The following is a 17,924-nucleotide window of genomic DNA, read 5'->3' on the forward strand; positions in this document are numbered from 1 at the left end:
AAATATACACCAGTTTAATAAGTTTATCTCTATTTAGAAACAACCATAATATCAATTTAAGACAATAAGAATTATAAACACATTTTTTTGAAAGTGCCTTAAGATTGAAAAACAGGCCTGAACAAATTGATTTAGTCATTTCACAGCAGTATGGGTGATAAACTAAAACTACGACTTTGAACTCTCAGGAATTCAAAAACAATTCGGAAAGCCAGAACGATAACGTCTGTTGTTAAAACTAGAAATTTTAGGCTATTTGATATGTAATTCTTTTTGAATGTGCCTAGCAATTAGGTGGCTGAGAGAGGAATGGAAGTGCACCAGGAATCCAACCCTGTGCTGCTTATTACTGAAGAAGTCTAAAATCTAGAAAACCACTTTTACAGGGAAAGAACTGAAACAATGTTTCGTTAATTCTTACATCCACAACAGACTTTGCGCAGGTGAAATGATAAAAAAAAAGACCAAAAGATTCCAAACAAGGACAGAAGAGGCTTGAATAAAAAATCAATAAAAAATCTAACTCTTCATCAAAGACAGTGGTTTTCAGTTCTGGTCCTAAGGATCCACTGTCCTCCGTAAAAGGTAAAACTATTGGCAGAGCTTGGTCAAAAGTTACGTAGAAGAACAAAATTAGCTGTGTTTTCCAGGGCATGCCACACATCAGTCAGAGCCTAGAAATATCTGCTCCTCACCTGCTCGCCTTTTACGTGCCGGGCTTGATGCGGTGGCGGCGACGGTGAGATCAAAGATCTTCTTTTTAAGCGCATCTGAAATCTGGGTGAGGCGCGGCTTCAGGAAAACAAGAACATCCTTCATCCAAGGCTAAAAAAAAAAGGCACAGAGTAGTCCAGAAAATACTTTGTGTTACTTTTAAGTGACATAATGTTAAAGGGAGACAGGAGTAAATGCAGAAGGTAAGGAACGTAAGAAACACAGCAGATACAGACTTTATTTGGCAAAGTGGAGGCTACAGTGTCATCCAACAGAGCGAGGGGGCCCACTGATTCCAGCGTCTCGGCCGGCCAATCAGAGAGATTCCTGCAGGCAACAAAATGATCCTACATCAGCCTCGGCTTTCCTCTGAAGCGGCTCCAGCCTTTACCGGGAGCTGGACCTACCCGAACACCTGCTTGACCAGTCGGATCAGCTCTGCCCTGTGAGGCTGAGGAATGTGATCACAGGAGGCCATGGCCCGGAGGCTGAAGTTCAGCACTTCAGGCGCCATGAGGGGCAGCGTGGAGGGTTTCAGCTCGCACAAGAGCGGACCGAGCCTCGAGACGTCTGAGCTGGTCAAGGTGGACACGTTCCCCCCCTGAAAGGTCACAGGAAACTCTCACTGAGACGTCGCACATCTTAGTTTGTGCTGCAAAAATGTTGTTGAGACTCTCAAAGTGAATTATTTAAGTCCTTTTTTTTCTGGAGAAGTATTAATGTGTGTGTGTGTGTGTGTGTCTACATTAGGCAGGCAAAGCAGAGCTCTTTCTGTGAGTGCGGCACGCGATGGGGCGCGCGGAGGCAGGGAGGTCAGGTTGGCTGTCTCCATCATGTCCAGGAAGACCTGACACACCGAGTCGGGCAACTGCTTCACCGCTGAAGGCCTGCGGCGAACGAAACGAGAGAACAGACCGTGCTGTGAGTAAACAAACATTACATTGACTAAAAACACAGCCACGCCCTCGTCTGCTCACGGCAAATGAAGCAGCAGCATGGTGGGGATCCTCTCAAGCTCCGGCACGGTGATGTTCTGGAAGTAATCCGTCCTCTCTTTCTCCAAAGCCTTAAAAAACCTTCGCGCAGCACATTGTGCCTGAACAAACACGGCGAGGTACACTGCCGTTAGGTGCAACTGATAATATAACACGTTTCAGTGTCAGCGAACGTCTACCTGGACTTTGGAAAGCCACTGTGGAGTCTCCGTTATGGATTGAGCCATATCCATCACGCTGCTGCCGTTAACTTCATCCATCATCTCGCAGGTTAGGCCCTGAAGGACGGAGTTCAGCCTCCTATCACAGAAATAAAACTGTAAACGTGTAAAACGGAAAAAAAAAAAATCGGAAATAGAGCACCACCACTGTTCGCTCTTCTATCGCCATTCCAAACTTTATAGTTTACCTGTACTGGAGCTTCTTCAGGTCATGCATCTTCTTCGCCAGGTAGGCAGCCTAAGATATCAGGAAAAACAACCACGGCATGAGTGGTCAACACATAGTTGCCGTTTAAAACCTTCTTTAACAAGAAGCAGACAAAAAGTAACATGAAATCCAAAATGGAAGAGTTGGCAACGTCAACAGTAAATTGCCACTTGCGTCCATCACAAGTAACTGAGCGTGCATAATGCAATGCACAGCCAGAGTTCGTAGCTTTTCAGCTTTCTCTTAATTTGTATTTTGTTACAACAACAACAAACACATCGTAGTGTTTCCTTGTTAAGTCAACATTTAAAAAAAATGGTTTTAGAAAAACAGAGATAGTATTGCATGGCTGGTATCAGAAGGAGGATATGGTGTTTTAAGACCATATTCTGTACTTTTTCCCCATATAAATTTGTTTAATCTTTGATGGACAGACGGACAAATGGATGAACTGACGGATGGAACAATTAGACTCTGGGATTGGGAATAAAGTCTCAAAATCCATATAATTTTCCACACTTGGAGACTAATGTAATTCTATGTTTATTTTTTCAGTCTGGGTAGGAACCCCAGCTGTCTTACCTGTGGCAGACTCCAGGTTTTATTCTCCACTTCATCCAAAGAGGTGATGTTTGCTTTTGCCAGATTCCTAAGAGAAACGCTACGAAGCAAAGGGCCGGCCAACTTCCGCACCAGCTCCGAGGGAGGAACTTCGCCACTCAGCTACATAAAAAAACACACAAACACGAATAGAAAAGCTCTACAAGACATTGTCAACGCAAAACCTCATACTCCTTCAAATAACTAACTTGTGTGCGGTAACATTGCTTCTGCTGTTATTTTCCTCCTTACTCACCGTTTCCAGCATGGCCTTCAGCTGCCCTTTCCTCATTTGCTTTGAGATGGTCTTCAAGGTTTCCGTGTCGTTCAGGACATCCCGCGGTTTCACATTCTTTAAAGCACAGCTTGGCAAACCGGCCGCGATGGACTGGAGCTCCATCAGCTGCTGACCTGACAGCCCGTCACACTGAGAGGAAACAAAGTGAGAAACATGGCGAGGGCCAAGAGAACAAGAGCAGTTGTGGTCTTTAAATTATCACCTTGTTCTCTCCCAGCTGCTTCTTGACCAGAGTGCGCAGTTGGCTCCTGGACCATTTCACGTTGGACTCCAGGTTTTGAAAAACAGCTTTGAGATTTTCTGCAGAGACTTCGGACAGTTGTTTGGGTGACAGCAAAGTAACGCTCGTGCCAAGATCACGCAGATCTTTAGCCTTGCTGGAACCGACCAGCACGCTGTTCACGAGGCGCTTCTTCAGCTTTGGTCAGGGGACAAGAAGGATACAACACGATGACGAGGTGCACACTTGTCTCTTCTCTGGAGAAGAGGAGGTGAGCGTGAGAAACCGAGAAATACCTGGGAGACTGTGGGGCCGTCGCAGTCATCCAGCTGAGAAAGGAGTTTCTTGCTGCTGTCGCTATTCAAGCCTGTAGCATCATAATAACAAGCCAGAGGACCAAGCCTGGGAAGAGTCATGAGCACCAATGTCATTAGCTTCAAAAGACATGTAGCTTTCTTTAATGTCAAATTATTACTAGTTCATCACTAAAGTTACTCCATCCTTCCTGGACCCACAGCGCTCAACACTGCAAAAATATTCATCCTCGTTGAGGTTTTTAATGTCTGACACATCATAACATAAAACTTTAATGTTTTTTTTTTAATTAGGATTTGAACTGAAAGACAAAAAAACAAAACGGTGGGTCATTTTAAGTAGAAGGAACAGGGTGGGAAAGGTTTTCAACAAATTTTAACAGATAAATATCACACGGTCTCTTTTATTCCCTAAACAACATCCAAGGCAACCAACTGGCCTCAGACAGTCACTAGAACATCACGTTTGAATGTTTTACATGTTAAAAATGTTGAAAAGCACTTCCTTTTTCTCCGATGTCATGATTCTGCACTATGTTGTGTCGGTCTATAACGTAAAACACAGTCAAATCTATGGAGGTTTGTCATTATAACATAAATGGATGGGAAAAAGTTTTATGTAAGAATAATGTTGGGGGGGGGACAAACAAACCAATCATTTAAACGAGTTGAATTTTTCTTCAAACTGAATAAATAAATACCCACTTATCAACATTCTCTGAGAATTTGGGGCACTGTTGAATTTTCTGAAGGAATGTCTTTCCCAGGCTGGGGTTCATCTTGGTGGTCCTGTTGGACTTGAGCTGGCCTGAGAGGACAAATCCACACAGCTGGAGGAGATAACAAAGGGAACCAGTAGAGGCAGACATTGTAAGGACAGATATCTGATAGTCCCAGTTTTAGAAGTGTTTATGTATCGTTTGCGGACCAGCTTACAGTGTCTGTTGGAGAGGAATCTAAATCGTCCGGCTTTGAACTGGAGAGGAACGGCCCCATCATGGTCAGCGTCTCAGAATCCAGCCACTTCACAGCTGGTGAGCAGGGTTTCAGCATCGCTGGGGGGAAAAAGGCGAGGTGTACACAGCCCACTTCATGCTTAAACACAGCAAAAGTAACAGCAACGGAGGCTTGCCACACCAGGAGCTGTGTTTACCTTGCACCTTCTAATTGGCGGCTGTGGTTTAACTGTCAGCACAGTCGGGTTTTTTTAAGTTACTTTCCATGCTGCTTCATTTCCAGTGAAGGAGACAAGAGGTGTGTGGAACCAAACATGCTCTAAGTTTTGCATGCATTCCTTAACTGATGTTCTCTCTAAAGAAAAAACACATTTTCCCAATGCAAACACGTTTGCAAATGCTCACGCATGCTGAAACTTGCAAATGCGTTGGTCACCAAGGACAGCGCTAAAAAGAGCCATTTTTTTTTGGTGCCACACCCAGTGACTTGCTTTTTGACCGGTGCTCTTGCCAAACCTTCCACCGTCACTTTTTGATTTATTAAGACTTTCAATGAAACATCTTTCCATTTGCTTCATACACTTCATACGCCTCATCTTTCTACCGCTGGTTGTTTACCACTTTAGGGTAGTTTAGGGGGACATCTTATTTAGGGTGTTATTCATTTCAGAACATTTTAAAAGGAATTTAGTTCTTCATTTTTTTTCTCCACATTTCCTCTTTCTATTTGTTCCCTTCTCTTACCATTAGAATGGAGAGTAATTTTAGAAAAAACAAGTTCCTCCATGTAAATCAATGAACATTTACGAGAAAAGATGTTGACAGGAGGGTCATGTGGTTTTGAAACAGGATTTTATCCCAAAATGCGGCTTCTAATCAAGCTCAGAAAGTCTTACTTGATCTTGGACCAGAGGATGGCCTCATTGTGCAGCTGAAGTTGTTCTGCAGGACTTGTTCTTTGGCCCAGGTGAACACCTCAGCCCTTTGCTCCTCGCTCATGGAGGCGTACACTTCTTGCAGCATGTTCATCCTGCAGGGAAAAGGCAGTCGTAGTTTTAGGGAAAGCAGACGTGAAGAAGACAGCAAACTGAGCTATTATATTATACTATATTAAACTCACATAGGTCCCATGTTTTGCTTGGCTACTCTGGCAGGGAGCCTCATTCTTGCAGAGGGCACGTCTTGCAGCACAGGTTTGGACGCCCACAGCAGCGTGCTGTAGTCACTGGAGTTAAAGTAGTCTTCACGCTGTGCCGTCACCATGGCCCAGGACATAGGGGCCACAAAAGCTTCCATGTAGCACCTGGATGGGTCCTGTGGGAATAAACATGCAGCGAGGAGGTTAGACTACTAGGAACCAGCAATAATCGCTAAATAGATAATATTGTTTTGTTCTTCTGTACTGACTGGGGAGTTCTTCATCATCCTTATCACAGCGGGAAGGTTACTGCAATTCCACATCTTGTTTTGCAACAAAAGAAAGGAGGAAAAACAGTTTTAACCATCAACAGTGAACATAAAAATTATTCAGTTCTTTAAACATATATAGAATACAGTTGAAAGTTATGCTGTAAAAAAGAAAACTTTTTTGACTTTGCAACATTAAATTAGGCCAAACGTTCCTGTTTTAGGTCAATAAGCACTACCAGAATGAAATCTTTTGGTTTTCTATATTTTTTCTTCTTTTTATCGCTTTTTTCTTTTTATGCCAGACAAATGAGAGTGAATTTAAAAAACATGTATTTATGACTTTATTTAAGGTTAGAACTGTACATACAGTACAATTACTTAGGCTTGAAACAATGTGAGGAGCCCAGTTGATCAAGCTGTGGCTTTGTAAGCTTCTAAAAGGTACGCCAATTTAGTACAAAGTGGTTTAGTGACAATAAAGTTAATGTTTTGGCGCGGTACACCAGTTACACCACTGCTCTCAGGAGAAATGGGCAAAAACTCCAGCAAACTGTTGTGAGAAGCTAGAGAAAGGATATCGAGTCAGGGCGAGTTTAAAGGCATTGCTAAAAAATACTAATAATTTTCAAAATGCTAAGTGACCTAAAAGAGGAAATGATTGGTCTGGTTTAATTTTCCAACACTGAGCATAAAAAGATTATGTAAATGTGACCTAGTGGTTTCAGCTGTTTATGTTTTGTTGTTTTACTTCTTTTATTGTAAAGATTTAAAAAAGTAGAGTTTTGGGTGGGCTATTATTGGTGGATGTGTTCACACCCTGGTCTCAGCAGCATTCACGGGGCGTGAACTCTGTGAGTTTTTGCCTGTGGCTCCAGTGACCATATCCAGGGTATCAAGGAAGGTGGACAGGAGGCTGTTGGACTGGTCAGCAGTTCTGCCTCCTTCTAACAGGTCACTAGAAGAGAAAACAAGACTGCTAATGAAGAGAAAAGGCAGGTGAGCAGAAATGGGTTCCAATGCTAAATGTTTCTGGAAAAAAAAAAACCATCCTCATGATATTTAGATTTTTCTTAAATGAATTTCAAGTAAATGTGTATAAAATATATGATTGCAGAGATTTTATTCTTTGAAAACATCCGACAATCACCAGTTTTCTGTGTATTTTAAATCACCGATTCCAGCCCTCTCATGAGCAAACAAGATACAAATGAGAGATCATATATGCAAATACCTGTTATTGAAGATAGTCTTCAACATGGGCATCTTAGGCAAAGGGCATCCTGTAACAGCAAACCTTCACATTCATGAGTTGCACAAAGGAAACACAAACAGTGGAGCACCTGCTGTGCAAATATTGTCATTCTCGTTCTGCACGATAATTTAGTCCCTGTCCCACTTATGTATGCGCGTCCCATTCGTATTTGTGGAAAGTTTTTTATTCTCTTTACTGCGTGAACACAAAAGGCCACATTGTTTTTTGAGTTTATGCGTTTATAAGACAGTACAGCGAGGGTCCCCTTACCCTTTTCGTAGCATTTCTCCATCTAATGAAAGAAAAAAAAAAAGAAAACTTCAGTGGGTATTTCTGCTAAGGGATTCAATTTTGTACGTCGACATTCAGAACAACCGGAGATCAAAACTTTGACATAATGGGCTTTAAATACCGTATGCATCGGTAATTATGTGATATAATAATGATATATGTCTAGCAAAGCTTAGTTCCATTTTCACCAACCAACTAAACTAAAATTGTTCACAAGATTTCACGCTGAAACCTTTTGATTCAGGAGAATTCTCACCAGTTTTTTGGCGATGAAGGCAGTGTTATCTGCAGACATCACATCTGGAGGCCCAGCTGGACACACAGTAGCTACAAACCAATATAAATCAACTTGTGATTCCAAACTCTTACAAAATGGCGTGTTTAAAACATATATTACACCATCAAGAAGTGGACTGAGTGTCTGTGATGGCTTGTTTACTAACCAAAGACTGTGCAGGCCATTATGAGCAGGAACAAGTGCGCTCTTCCATTTGGAGACATCTGGGAAAATCTCGTCTGTGAGACCATGACATTGCAAGAACATTAACATTCAGGATACATAACAGGACAAAAGAGTCTGGCAAAATAAGAGAGAGAATCCTTCAGTAACATTTCCACTTTCATCACGTTTATTCCATGACATAAATCCCAAGGTTTTCCTCTAAGTTCCTGGTTGTTATGGAGCCTGTCTCCAAGTGAGTCGCCTGCAGTTTACTGATAAACTTCCTCCTCTGAGGTTTTGCAATCATACCTCCCTGGTAACCCCTCGTGTTACTCATCCTGAGGGAGACTTTAGGACAATCGAGGATAACAGAGAGCGAACAACAGATTTGTTAGCTCACAATGAAATTATGTCAGCTTCTCCCATCCTCTAAACATGCCTAAGTTCTTTATGAGATTTGATGAGGCTCTGTCCAAGAAATTTGCATCCCGGTATTTGCTTGCTTTCCTTTCATTTGACTTCTTATTTAAACAACATCTGATGAGCTCAGGAAACTGGAGAAAAGTATAGCAAAGACAGTCGTTACCTGTTTAAAGCAGAGTTCAAGTATTGTGTATGCCCTACTAAATAAAAGATGCTCAAAACGAGTAATGACCTTACTGATTTCTTAATGAAAGATTAGTGTCTACCCACAAATGATGTGTGTCTTCATTGTGGAATTTTTGCAAAACAACATCATTACAAGCAGGATGTAGACAAATATGCAAATACCTTAATGAACAACTTGGCCTCTTTGAAATTTGACAATTTTTCCAAGAAATGTTATTAAAACCAGTATAGACAGAAACAAGGAAACCCAGAACTGAACTAAACAATTTCTGCATAAAGGTGTAATAACATGAAATTAGATTAGCTGACATCTTTGTAGCTCTTAAAAAAAAAAACGATAATGTAAAGCCGCAGACGGATGAATAAAAAGCAACGAGCTGACAGAACTAGGGTGATGTCGGTGTAAATGAGTTGCTACTTACTGATTTTCCACCTTCTTCTGTGTAGATCTTTGAAAACCAGACAAAGTGAGATTGTGCGTGCTTCTCTCCTGCGCTTATCTCTCATCTGCTGGGGGCCGGATGGGTGTCTACCTGTCCCTGGCTTATTCAAAGCAGGTGTGGGGACATTGTGTGGTTGATCTTTGGTGGGTGGGTGGGGGCAGAGGGAAGCAAAGAAAGTCCTTGTTTGCAGTGGTGTTATTACTCGATTGACTCGTTGGAAAATTGACGTAGCAATCATCTCATTACCTGTAAAACCGTTTTGATTATTGAATTTCAAAACACAAAAATTGGTAAGAATGAGTCATAACCACTGGACAACATGGGCCAGAAAATTGATGGGCTCCACCCGCCACTAATCCCTCTTTGCATTTCCTAATTTGTGTTTCTCAACTACAACAAACAAGAGGAGATACACATAGACTAAAAGCTCTATCCAGGCCAACAGGGTGATGAGACAGCAGGATGCTACAGCTGAACAGCTCTTTGTAGACGGTGGGTAGTAACTAGTTACATTTACTCAGTTACATTTTACTGCACTCTACTTTTTACTTTTACTTGAGGGATATCATCAAGAAGTATTGCTCGTCTAGTATAGCAAATATGTTGCTACTCTACCTAACGTGAGTAACTTAAATAAATAAAGAACAGACTTGTTTTACCCAAAAATGCACCGGAGAGACACATCTACAGTGTATGTCAAAGTGAGACCTCTTGTTTGTTCACAAGCTTCATTGTGTCAACGCTGTTTTCTTTCTGCTGAGCTCACTGAGCCATTTGGAGGTAAAGTGAACATGTAGTCCTACTACTACTGCTGCTAGTCGCTGCTGCGACAAAAGTGCTGTGCCGACAACGACCAATAAACATTTAAAATAAGGAAAACAAAGTTTGCAATAGCAATATAAAAAGGAATAAGAGCAAAAGTCTCAACATGTGTCATAAACCAAAGAATAAAAATGTGTCTTAAGGCGAGTTTTAAAAGTGGATAATAAAGGGGATCTCCTAATAACTTAGGAGCGGCAACACTAAAAGCTCTGTCTCCTCTGAGCAGGAGAGGATGGGTGAAGCAGCTCAGAGAGGTAAGATGGGGCAAAAACTTTTAAAAACAAATAAAATAATCTTAAAATGAACTCTAAAACGCACAGGGAGCCAGTGGAGGAAAGCCAGGATATGGGTGATGTGCTCCCTCTTCCTAACACCAGTTAAAAGACGATCAGCAGCGTTCTGGACCAAATGAAGACGCTTAAGGGAGGACTGGCTGAGTCCAGTGTAACAAGCATTACAGTAATCGAGTTGAGTTGTAATAAAGGAGTGAATTACTGTTTCAAAATGTTGTTTTAAGAGAATGGGCTTTATCTTTGCCAGCTGCCTAACGTGATAAAAGCTGGACTTGACCACTGTCTATTTTAAAACCCAAGTTTAAAGCGGTCTCCCTTAAGTAAGGCGCCAAGGGGCCCAAATCAGCAGAAGATGGTTCACAAGAGCTGCTGGGACAAAACACCATCACCTCTGTTGGTGAAGATTCTCAGTCATCTGGGTCATGATCAATCCAAAAAAGGTTGAAAAATAAAACAACTGGACTTCTATTCTGAGGCTGAAGGCGTTTCGCTTCCCATCCAGGAAGTTTTCTCAATTCAAAATGTCTGGAGTAGTGTGGAGTCCCAAGTTTTACAGACCTGCAGGCGAGGCCTCATTAGAGCTTTGACTCACATGCAAATTTACCCGAAACTGGACTCCCCAACAGCGGAGAGTTGTTAGACTCATCGTTTGTCTGACTCACAGGGGGAATGTTGTGGTCACATATGTGGTGATGTGAATTTGGGTGAAACGTGGCAGGAATCAAACCTATCGCTGTGTTGTACGTTTTTGAAAGTTGTCTATAAAGCTTGGGACTCCACACTACTCCAGACATTTTGAATTGAGAAAGCTTCCTGGATGGGAAGCGAAACGTCTTCAGCTCCAGAATAGAAGTCCAGTTGTTTTGTTTTTAAACCTTTTTTGGAACCATCACCTCTGTTTTCAGTAAACAGTAGATATTGTCATTGGAAGTATTTTGCACTTTTTTATGTTGAAAAACTTTGTTCAGCCTGAATTTGTTACTTTGTAATTGTTATGTTTTGTATATTTTTATGTTAGTCTTTGAAATATGAGAACGTGCACATTACTTAACATTTTTGCCTGACTGATTTTTTTTTTTTTTAAATGTTAAATTGGTTGTTATGATTAGTTACTTGGTGCTTGAGTAGCCTTCTTACCAAATACTTTGTTCTAGACTAGAGTAATTTCTTAGTTGACTATTTGTCACTTTAACTTAATTAAAAATATGTTGAAGTAGTGCTACTCTTATATAGAATTTCTGGCTACTTTACCCACTTTTGGTGGACAGTGAAGTGTCCCCCTCTCTCTAGACCAGGATCTGCAGACAATTTAATCTAATGGGCCATTTTTGCTCTAAGTCCAACTAAATAAAAGTTGTTTTAGAGCCACAAATGTTACATGACCTATTAAAAAAAATTCCAGCAACAAACAAACTATAGTTTCAGATAAACATCTACTATAGAAAATGTGTTCTTTTTAAATAACCACCATTATATAGTAATACTCAATAAATGAGAATATTTTTCAATATCTCAGTTCACTAAAGAAAACCCGTTACACAGATAATCACAGAGTGATTATGTTTTGAAGCCTTTATTTCTGTTAATTAGGATTTTTTTCCACCTCCAGCTAATTAAACACAACATTTAAGGTTAGAATATTGCAATAAAAAAGTACAAATTTCCATACAGAAACGAAAGCTTGATGAAAATTACTTTTAAGACCGGGTTTAAGTTGATTTTTTTTTCAAAATGTACTTTTAATCTGACAAACAAGCCTCTTAGAAAATGTATGTTATAATTTATTGAATATGACTGTTATATTGTCATGTCCAAAATAAAGAAAAACACAACTTTTGCACAAAGAGGATGAATATATTTTCTTTTATGCGACACGGATAGTTTTGGGATATGATGTAAAAGCACAGTTTCAAACCTAAGGACAAAAATAAACATACAGTAGATTTTAATATATATATATATATATATATATATATATATATTGAGAGTCAACCCTGCATTTGAACCAGCAGGCAGATGAAACAAAAGTGCATTACTAAATTTAAACTGTTGCAACGTCTCAATTAAATAGAATTAGCTAAACATGAAGCAACATTAAGACTTTGGAGAATCACATCAAAAAGACTTGGCTTAAGTGTCAAACCGCATGGTTTAGCACCCGTGGGGCTGCCTCCTCCTTTCACCATCAGGCTTTAGCTGGAACCTTTGAGGCATTCGTAGAAGTTTGACAATGAATCATCTGGACACAAACAAGATGATTCCTCACTGTTGTTGCTCTAGAACTCATTGTTCTGAGTCTCTAGAAAAGTACAAGGAGGATGTTGTTGGGTCCTTCAATCTGTTTCACTGTTTCCTTTCATTACGGAGCCAGAAGGAACAGTTAGGGACGCGAAGTGATCTGAAAAACATTATTGACAATTATCAGCATTAAAAATTCTCTTTGCTGAATTTCCACCAACTTGGATCATGCTTTTTAACTGTGTTAAATATACTATTTTACACATTCGTATCACTTATATCTGTACAACATTTTGTCTCTTAATCAATGCATCCCATGTGACAAAACCAGTTGTGTTTGTTTCTAAAAATGTCAGAAGTTACACATTTTTATGTAACTTTAACAGGCTGGAGTGTACTGTATATATAAAAAAATAATATGCATCAATAATGTTTGTCCGATAAAACAAGTGAACACCTTTATTCTCTGTGTGAGTTATTTTAATTTATGTCAGCTAGGATCCAACTCAAGTTAGAAATGTAACCATGATAAAGTCCGCCTTGGCTTTTTTTTTTATGTTTTATTGCCTCACAGCCTGGAAGTGAAATGGACATGAACATGTAAATGAAAGCTGCATCTTAATACTGCGAAGAAAACTACAAAATAGGACAAAATAACAGAAAACTTCAGGTTGTCTTGGATAAGTCTCTACTAGCTGATTGAATCCTTCCAGTGAAATCTTTCCCCATTCTTCAAGGTAAAACTGCTCCAGCTTCTTCATGTTGGATGGTTTTCTCTGGTGAACAGCAACCTTCAAGTGTAACCGCAGGTCTGGGCTTTGACTAGGTCATTCCAACACATTTAAATGTTCCTCCCTAAAGCACTTGAGTGCTATTTAAGCAGTGTGCTTCGGCTCATTGTCCTGCTGGAAGGTGAACCTCCGTCTCGGAGTCTCAAGTTACAGGCAGATTGACGGGTTCTGCTTCAGGATATCCCTGTATTTAGCACCATCCATCAAACATCCCCTCATCATGATGCTGCCCCCGCCATGTTTCACCGTGGTGTTCCTGGGGTGATGGGATGTGTTGGGTTTGTGCCAAACATAGCGTTTCCCTTGGTTGCCAAAAAGCTCCATTTAGTCTCGTCTGACCAGAGCTCCTTCCTCCATACATTTTTCTGGCCACTTTTTCACAAAGTGCAGCTCTATGGAGCGTACAGCTTATGGTGGTCCTATGGGCAGACCCCCCAGCCTCTGCAGCTCCTCCAGGGTTACCTTTGGTCTCTGTGCTGCTGCTCTGATTGATGCTCTCCTGAACCAGTCTGTGGGTTTTGGTGGGCGGCCCTCTCTTAGCAGGTTTGTTGTGGAGCAAAGTGCTTTCACCTTTAAAGATGATGGTGCTTCAGGGGAACATTAAAGATTTGGATATTTTTTTAAAGTTCCCCCTGACTTTTACTTCTCAACAACTTTGTCCCTGACTGACTGGGGAACTCCTGCCTTTTGCTTAGTGGTGCGGCAGCCACTGGGTCCTTTCTGAATAGGCGTGTTGATGCTGACAGCTGATCTGACAGATTGCACACATTGGGGCTTCATTTGACTAATTTTGTGTTTCTTCCAGGTAATTACTTACATTTGAACCTTTTTGGGTCTCCATAGCAAAGGGAGTGGAGACATATGCACATACCGATTTTCAGTTTTCATTCTTTTAAATTCTTTGTTCTAGTGTTTTTTTTTTTTCTAATTTTAATTCACTAACAGAATATTTTGTGCAGGTCCATCACATAAAACAAGATTAAAGAACATTGGAATTACAGGTTGGACTAAATAGGTAAAAAGCCAAGGGGGTTGAAAGCTTTTACAAGGCACTGTATGTAAAGTGGGATGAAGTGGGATGGAGCAATAATCCAATGATAATCATTTTATAGTTTACCTGCTGCAAACTCACGGATGTCAGACGGTCTTTTCAATAGCAAGTGTCTGTTAAATGAAAGGGAGAAAATAGATGAGCGTTTTTACAACTACAGCTTGGTGTTTAGACCCAGGGCCTGCACTCCACAGATTTCCTACCCTATAGTATTTAAAGTATTTTTTTAATACAGAAAACACACTTTACTTTGTCAATAAATGCCTTGAAGTAGTCAAAGAGCAAAATAACATTAAGCTGATGTATTTTTGTCTTGCAGCCAATGTCAAACTGAAAAAAAAAGCTTTAAAATGTGACCACTTAGTCTAGGAGATCAACAACTTTAATAAATGGTAAATGGACTGAACTTATATAGCCCTTTTCCAGTCATGCTAACCACCCAAAGCGCTGTACACTATATCGCAACTTGGGGTTAAGTGCATTGCCCAGGGGCACATCAGCATCTGGCAAGGGGAAGCTGGAATCAAACCAACAACCTTCTGATTGCCAGACAACTACTAAACCCATCAAGCCACAGATGGCATAACGACTTACATTTATTTCTGACTGCATCTCTGGTGCTTTTGACACCACAAAGGGAGCTTAGGATAACAGCAACACTTTACAATAAGGGACACAAAATTTTATTAACTAACAGGGAATGCCTTGGGACCTAATCACGCAATAATTAGTAGTTAGCCAGTATTTACTGATGGTTACACAGCCCAACTTTATTTGGGGACGACTAGTTAGTTACATGGAAAACAAAGAGCAACTAATCAGGAACTAATGGGTAGTTAACCATGGACAGGAGTATACACAGCCCAGCCTCTTTAACCAGTAATACTGGTGAATAAATCTGCACCAGTGATGTCACAGCTCGTAATTGTCAAAAACCTGTTTCCTAGTGATTACTGATTTTATTGGAATCTCTCTTTTGTAAGCCTCTGGATGAAAGAGTTTAGCAATTTTATATTCTGGTACTGCTGTCATCTTAACCATGTCTGACAATCACTTACTGAGTCCCAAATTATTGCCTGGCTATTATTGTGTTAACTTCATGTAGGAAAACATCATCCCAAGTACTTACAGAGGAACCAATCTTCACTTATCCAGTACCTGACTAATATCCAATATCAACCAATACCTTTCTGATCTCTTACAAATAAAAGATTAATTGAACTGTGGTTTAATTTCTGTGATATAGGTAAGGGATGCCGAGAAACCCTGGCTGACCTCTACTTGATTCAATTGGTCATACTTTACATTTATTATACTTAACAATCAAAGGCAATCTAATAAACTACTTCCGTTCTTTATTTTCTTTGAGTTTTTCCAGTCTAATCCATCCTTGTATCAAGGAACGTTTTTTTTAAGCCGTTAACACTGACCAATTGAAACGTTAATAATCATTTTCTGTTAAAACAATGAGGAAATAAACCCACCTTAGAAATCCGCCAACGATTTCATCCACTTCAGGGTGAGCTCTCAAGTACTTCTCGTTGCTGATTCTCGTCTGGATCTGAACCAAAAACAAAACCGCAGTTTGGGGAATAAACCCGACAATTAAAGCGACAGTCTTCGCTTAGCTCTCACTCACACGGTCAGCTTTCCTCCCCCTCCTCCAGGAAGAGTTACCTTAAACTGTCGCAGTTGTTCTTGCTGCTCGGGACTTAAAACACTAACGTTAACTTTCGTCAGGGCATCTTTTCCAGGCTCTTCCATGTCTTCCTCCCCAAACAAGCGTCTGATTATTTCTCTAAATGCGGCACATCTTCTTGTTGCTGCACAGGACTGAAAATACAACCACCGTTTACCTGTTTCACAAAGAGCGTTGCCATGGAAGCGGACGCGTTTAACGACACGCCCACGAGGGGGCGTAGTTGCGTCGACTCAACAATAAAAATAAGGTCAATTTAAAAGCGCACAACTGTGGAAGATAATTTCTGCATTGTGTTTATAATTGTCTTAATCATGAGATAGAATGTTAGAATTCATTTTTACTGTAATTAAATGTATATTCAATATGTTATGTTCTCTATACACTATATGCGTACTCATGAGTTATTTTCTTATAATTATGACCTATTATTATTAGTCTATTTTATAGATATGACATTGTATTTTAGAATTACGTGATACTAAATTATACTATGATGTCAGCATAATGAGATATCTAATTATAAGGAACCAAAGTCACAATTGTGACTAATTACTAGTTACTAATTAGTAATTATTTATCAGTTCATCCTCTTACCCTTATTTGAGATTTGGTTGCAGGGATCACAGATCCAGCTGGGATACCTGCATATCCCTTCTCCTGTCCCTTTCAGCTCATTCTGGAGAATTTGATGTTTAAAGGCCATAAGCCACGTGTAATATAACATGGGATCTGGATCTGTCCCAATGTTGTAGCTTTTTGCTACAACAAACACAAGCATGGCCTGCACTACTGCAGATTAAACCCGATCCTTCTGTCCATCTCCTGCTACATCCTCCCACTGCTTGTGAACAAGATCATGGAATCATCAACACAACTGAATTTCTTTGTTCGGGGCAGACACAGAGACCCAAGCAGGCTGTGGGGTTATGTGGAAGGGCCTTTCTGTAGGTTTTATTGGGTCGTGCCTGTCTGAGCTCCAAAAAGCCAAGGCTTGTTTGCAATGCAGTTCCCTGCAATGGCTTACATGCAAAGCTCTGCATTACTAAATTTGCTCTTTGTAATTTATTTAACCAAATTTGAGATATTTTAGTTTCTCAAGACCAGATAGTGAACAGGGTGGGGAAAATGTAAAGCTCTTCAAACAATGATTCTTTGCTTGATATGAAGTTTACAATACAGCCAGAACCAAGTATTGTCCGATAGGTGAGAATAGAGTAGCAGCATCACTGTCCACAATCATGCAGTGCAAGGTGTGTGTAAGAGTGGTATAGAGAGAGGCTGAAAACCTCTAAGATAAAACTACATGATAGAAACCATGGATTGCACTCTTTTTTTCCAACTTAGAGTTAAAAAAAACACAATGCAGAATGCTGATGGTTGGTTTACTTGGAGCTTGACGTTTTGAATGTAACTGCATCATGATCTGTAGGGTTATATAAAACACGACATGAAAACCAAGCTACAACAATCCAGTTTCCACTAAGTGAAGCAAGAAATTACAGTACTCTAACAATACAAATCATAATATATTATTCTGTCAAAAACCAAAATGTATCAAAATTGACTATATATATATATATATATATATATATATATATATATATATATATATATATAAATATATATATATATATAAATATATATATATATATATAATATATATAGAGTATATATCTATATATATATAGTATATATAATATATATATCAAATATATATTATGTATATCTATCTATCTATCTATCTATCTATCTATCTATCTATCTATCTATCTATCTATCTATCTATATATATACATACATACATACATATATATAAATGTACACATATATACATACATATATTCCCTAGGAAGGCCTTGAGATCACCTAGAATGAGCTGGGGGATGTCGCTGGGTAGAGGGATCTCTGGGATTCTGTCCCACCACTATTCGTAATTAATGATGAATCAAAGAGGTAGCAAAACTTAAGTTATTATTTATTAACTAACTAGAAATGAAATCCTTAATATGCCATAGTAGGCTACGAGATTATTATGAACTTGCTAAGTCAAAAAT

At 39.8% G+C, this 17,924-nt stretch overlaps 2 protein-coding genes across 2 annotated transcripts in view; both read right to left on the reverse strand.

The window, feature by feature from the left end:
* Nucleotides 1–9,380, reverse strand: part of otoa (otoancorin) — a 39,249-nt gene extending 29,869 nt beyond the window's left edge. The window contains exons 1-19 of the mRNA XM_012865739.3: nt 8,953–9,380; nt 7,923–7,995; nt 7,736–7,806; nt 7,459–7,480; nt 7,168–7,216; nt 6,753–6,891; nt 5,934–5,987; nt 5,647–5,840; nt 5,423–5,556; nt 4,507–4,625; nt 4,276–4,400; nt 3,553–3,658; nt 3,239–3,454; nt 2,995–3,165; nt 2,721–2,861; nt 2,119–2,168; nt 1,889–2,009; nt 1,692–1,810; nt 1,460–1,601 (exon numbers count right to left, since the gene is read on the reverse strand). Of these exons, the coding sequence (XP_012721193.2) occupies nt 1,460–1,601; nt 1,692–1,810; nt 1,889–2,009; nt 2,119–2,168; nt 2,721–2,861; nt 2,995–3,165; nt 3,239–3,454; nt 3,553–3,658; nt 4,276–4,400; nt 4,507–4,625; nt 5,423–5,556; nt 5,647–5,840; nt 5,934–5,987; nt 6,753–6,891; nt 7,168–7,216; nt 7,459–7,480; nt 7,736–7,806; nt 7,923–7,980 (2,031 nt within the window). The 5' untranslated portion in view covers nt 7,981–7,995; nt 8,953–9,380. The remainder of the gene's footprint in view (nt 1–1,459; nt 1,602–1,691; nt 1,811–1,888; nt 2,010–2,118; nt 2,169–2,720; nt 2,862–2,994; nt 3,166–3,238; nt 3,455–3,552; nt 3,659–4,275; nt 4,401–4,506; nt 4,626–5,422; nt 5,557–5,646; nt 5,841–5,933; nt 5,988–6,752; nt 6,892–7,167; nt 7,217–7,458; nt 7,481–7,735; nt 7,807–7,922; nt 7,996–8,952) is intronic.
* A 2,691-nt stretch (nt 9,381–12,071) lies between these two features.
* LOC105928474 (regulatory subunit of type II PKA R-subunit domain containing 1) lies at nt 12,072–16,032 on the reverse strand. Its single transcript, XM_012865743.3, has 4 exons — nt 15,846–16,032; nt 15,653–15,729; nt 14,235–14,281; nt 12,072–12,486 (listed from the first exon to the last, which is right to left on the reverse strand). The coding sequence occupies exons 1-4, from the start codon at nt 15,930–15,932 to the stop codon at nt 12,422–12,424; spliced, it is 276 nt and encodes a 91-aa protein (XP_012721197.2). The 5' UTR covers nt 15,933–16,032; the 3' UTR covers nt 12,072–12,421.
* Between the last annotated feature and the right edge of the window lie 1,892 nt (nt 16,033–17,924).

Source organism: Fundulus heteroclitus, chromosome 3 (assembly GCF_011125445.2).
Source record: "Fundulus heteroclitus isolate FHET01 chromosome 3, MU-UCD_Fhet_4.1, whole genome shotgun sequence".
Taxonomy (NCBI): domain Eukaryota; kingdom Metazoa; phylum Chordata; class Actinopteri; order Cyprinodontiformes; family Fundulidae; genus Fundulus; species Fundulus heteroclitus.

Bases quoted from the DNA above. Each gene is read 5' to 3' on its own strand.
- LOC105928474 (XM_012865743.3), bottom strand. From the start codon at position 15,932: ATGGAAGAGCCTGGAAAAGATGCCCTGACGAAAGTTAACGTTAGTGTT. The intron at 15,730-15,845 runs GTAACTCTTCCT...TTTTTGGTTCAG, and splicing joins AACAACTGCGACAGTTTAAG to ATCCAGACGAGAATCAGCAA. The intron at 12,487-14,234 runs GTAAACTATAAA...AATGTTTTTCAG, and splicing joins CATCCGTGAGTTTGCAGCAG to ATCACTTCGCGTCCCTAACT.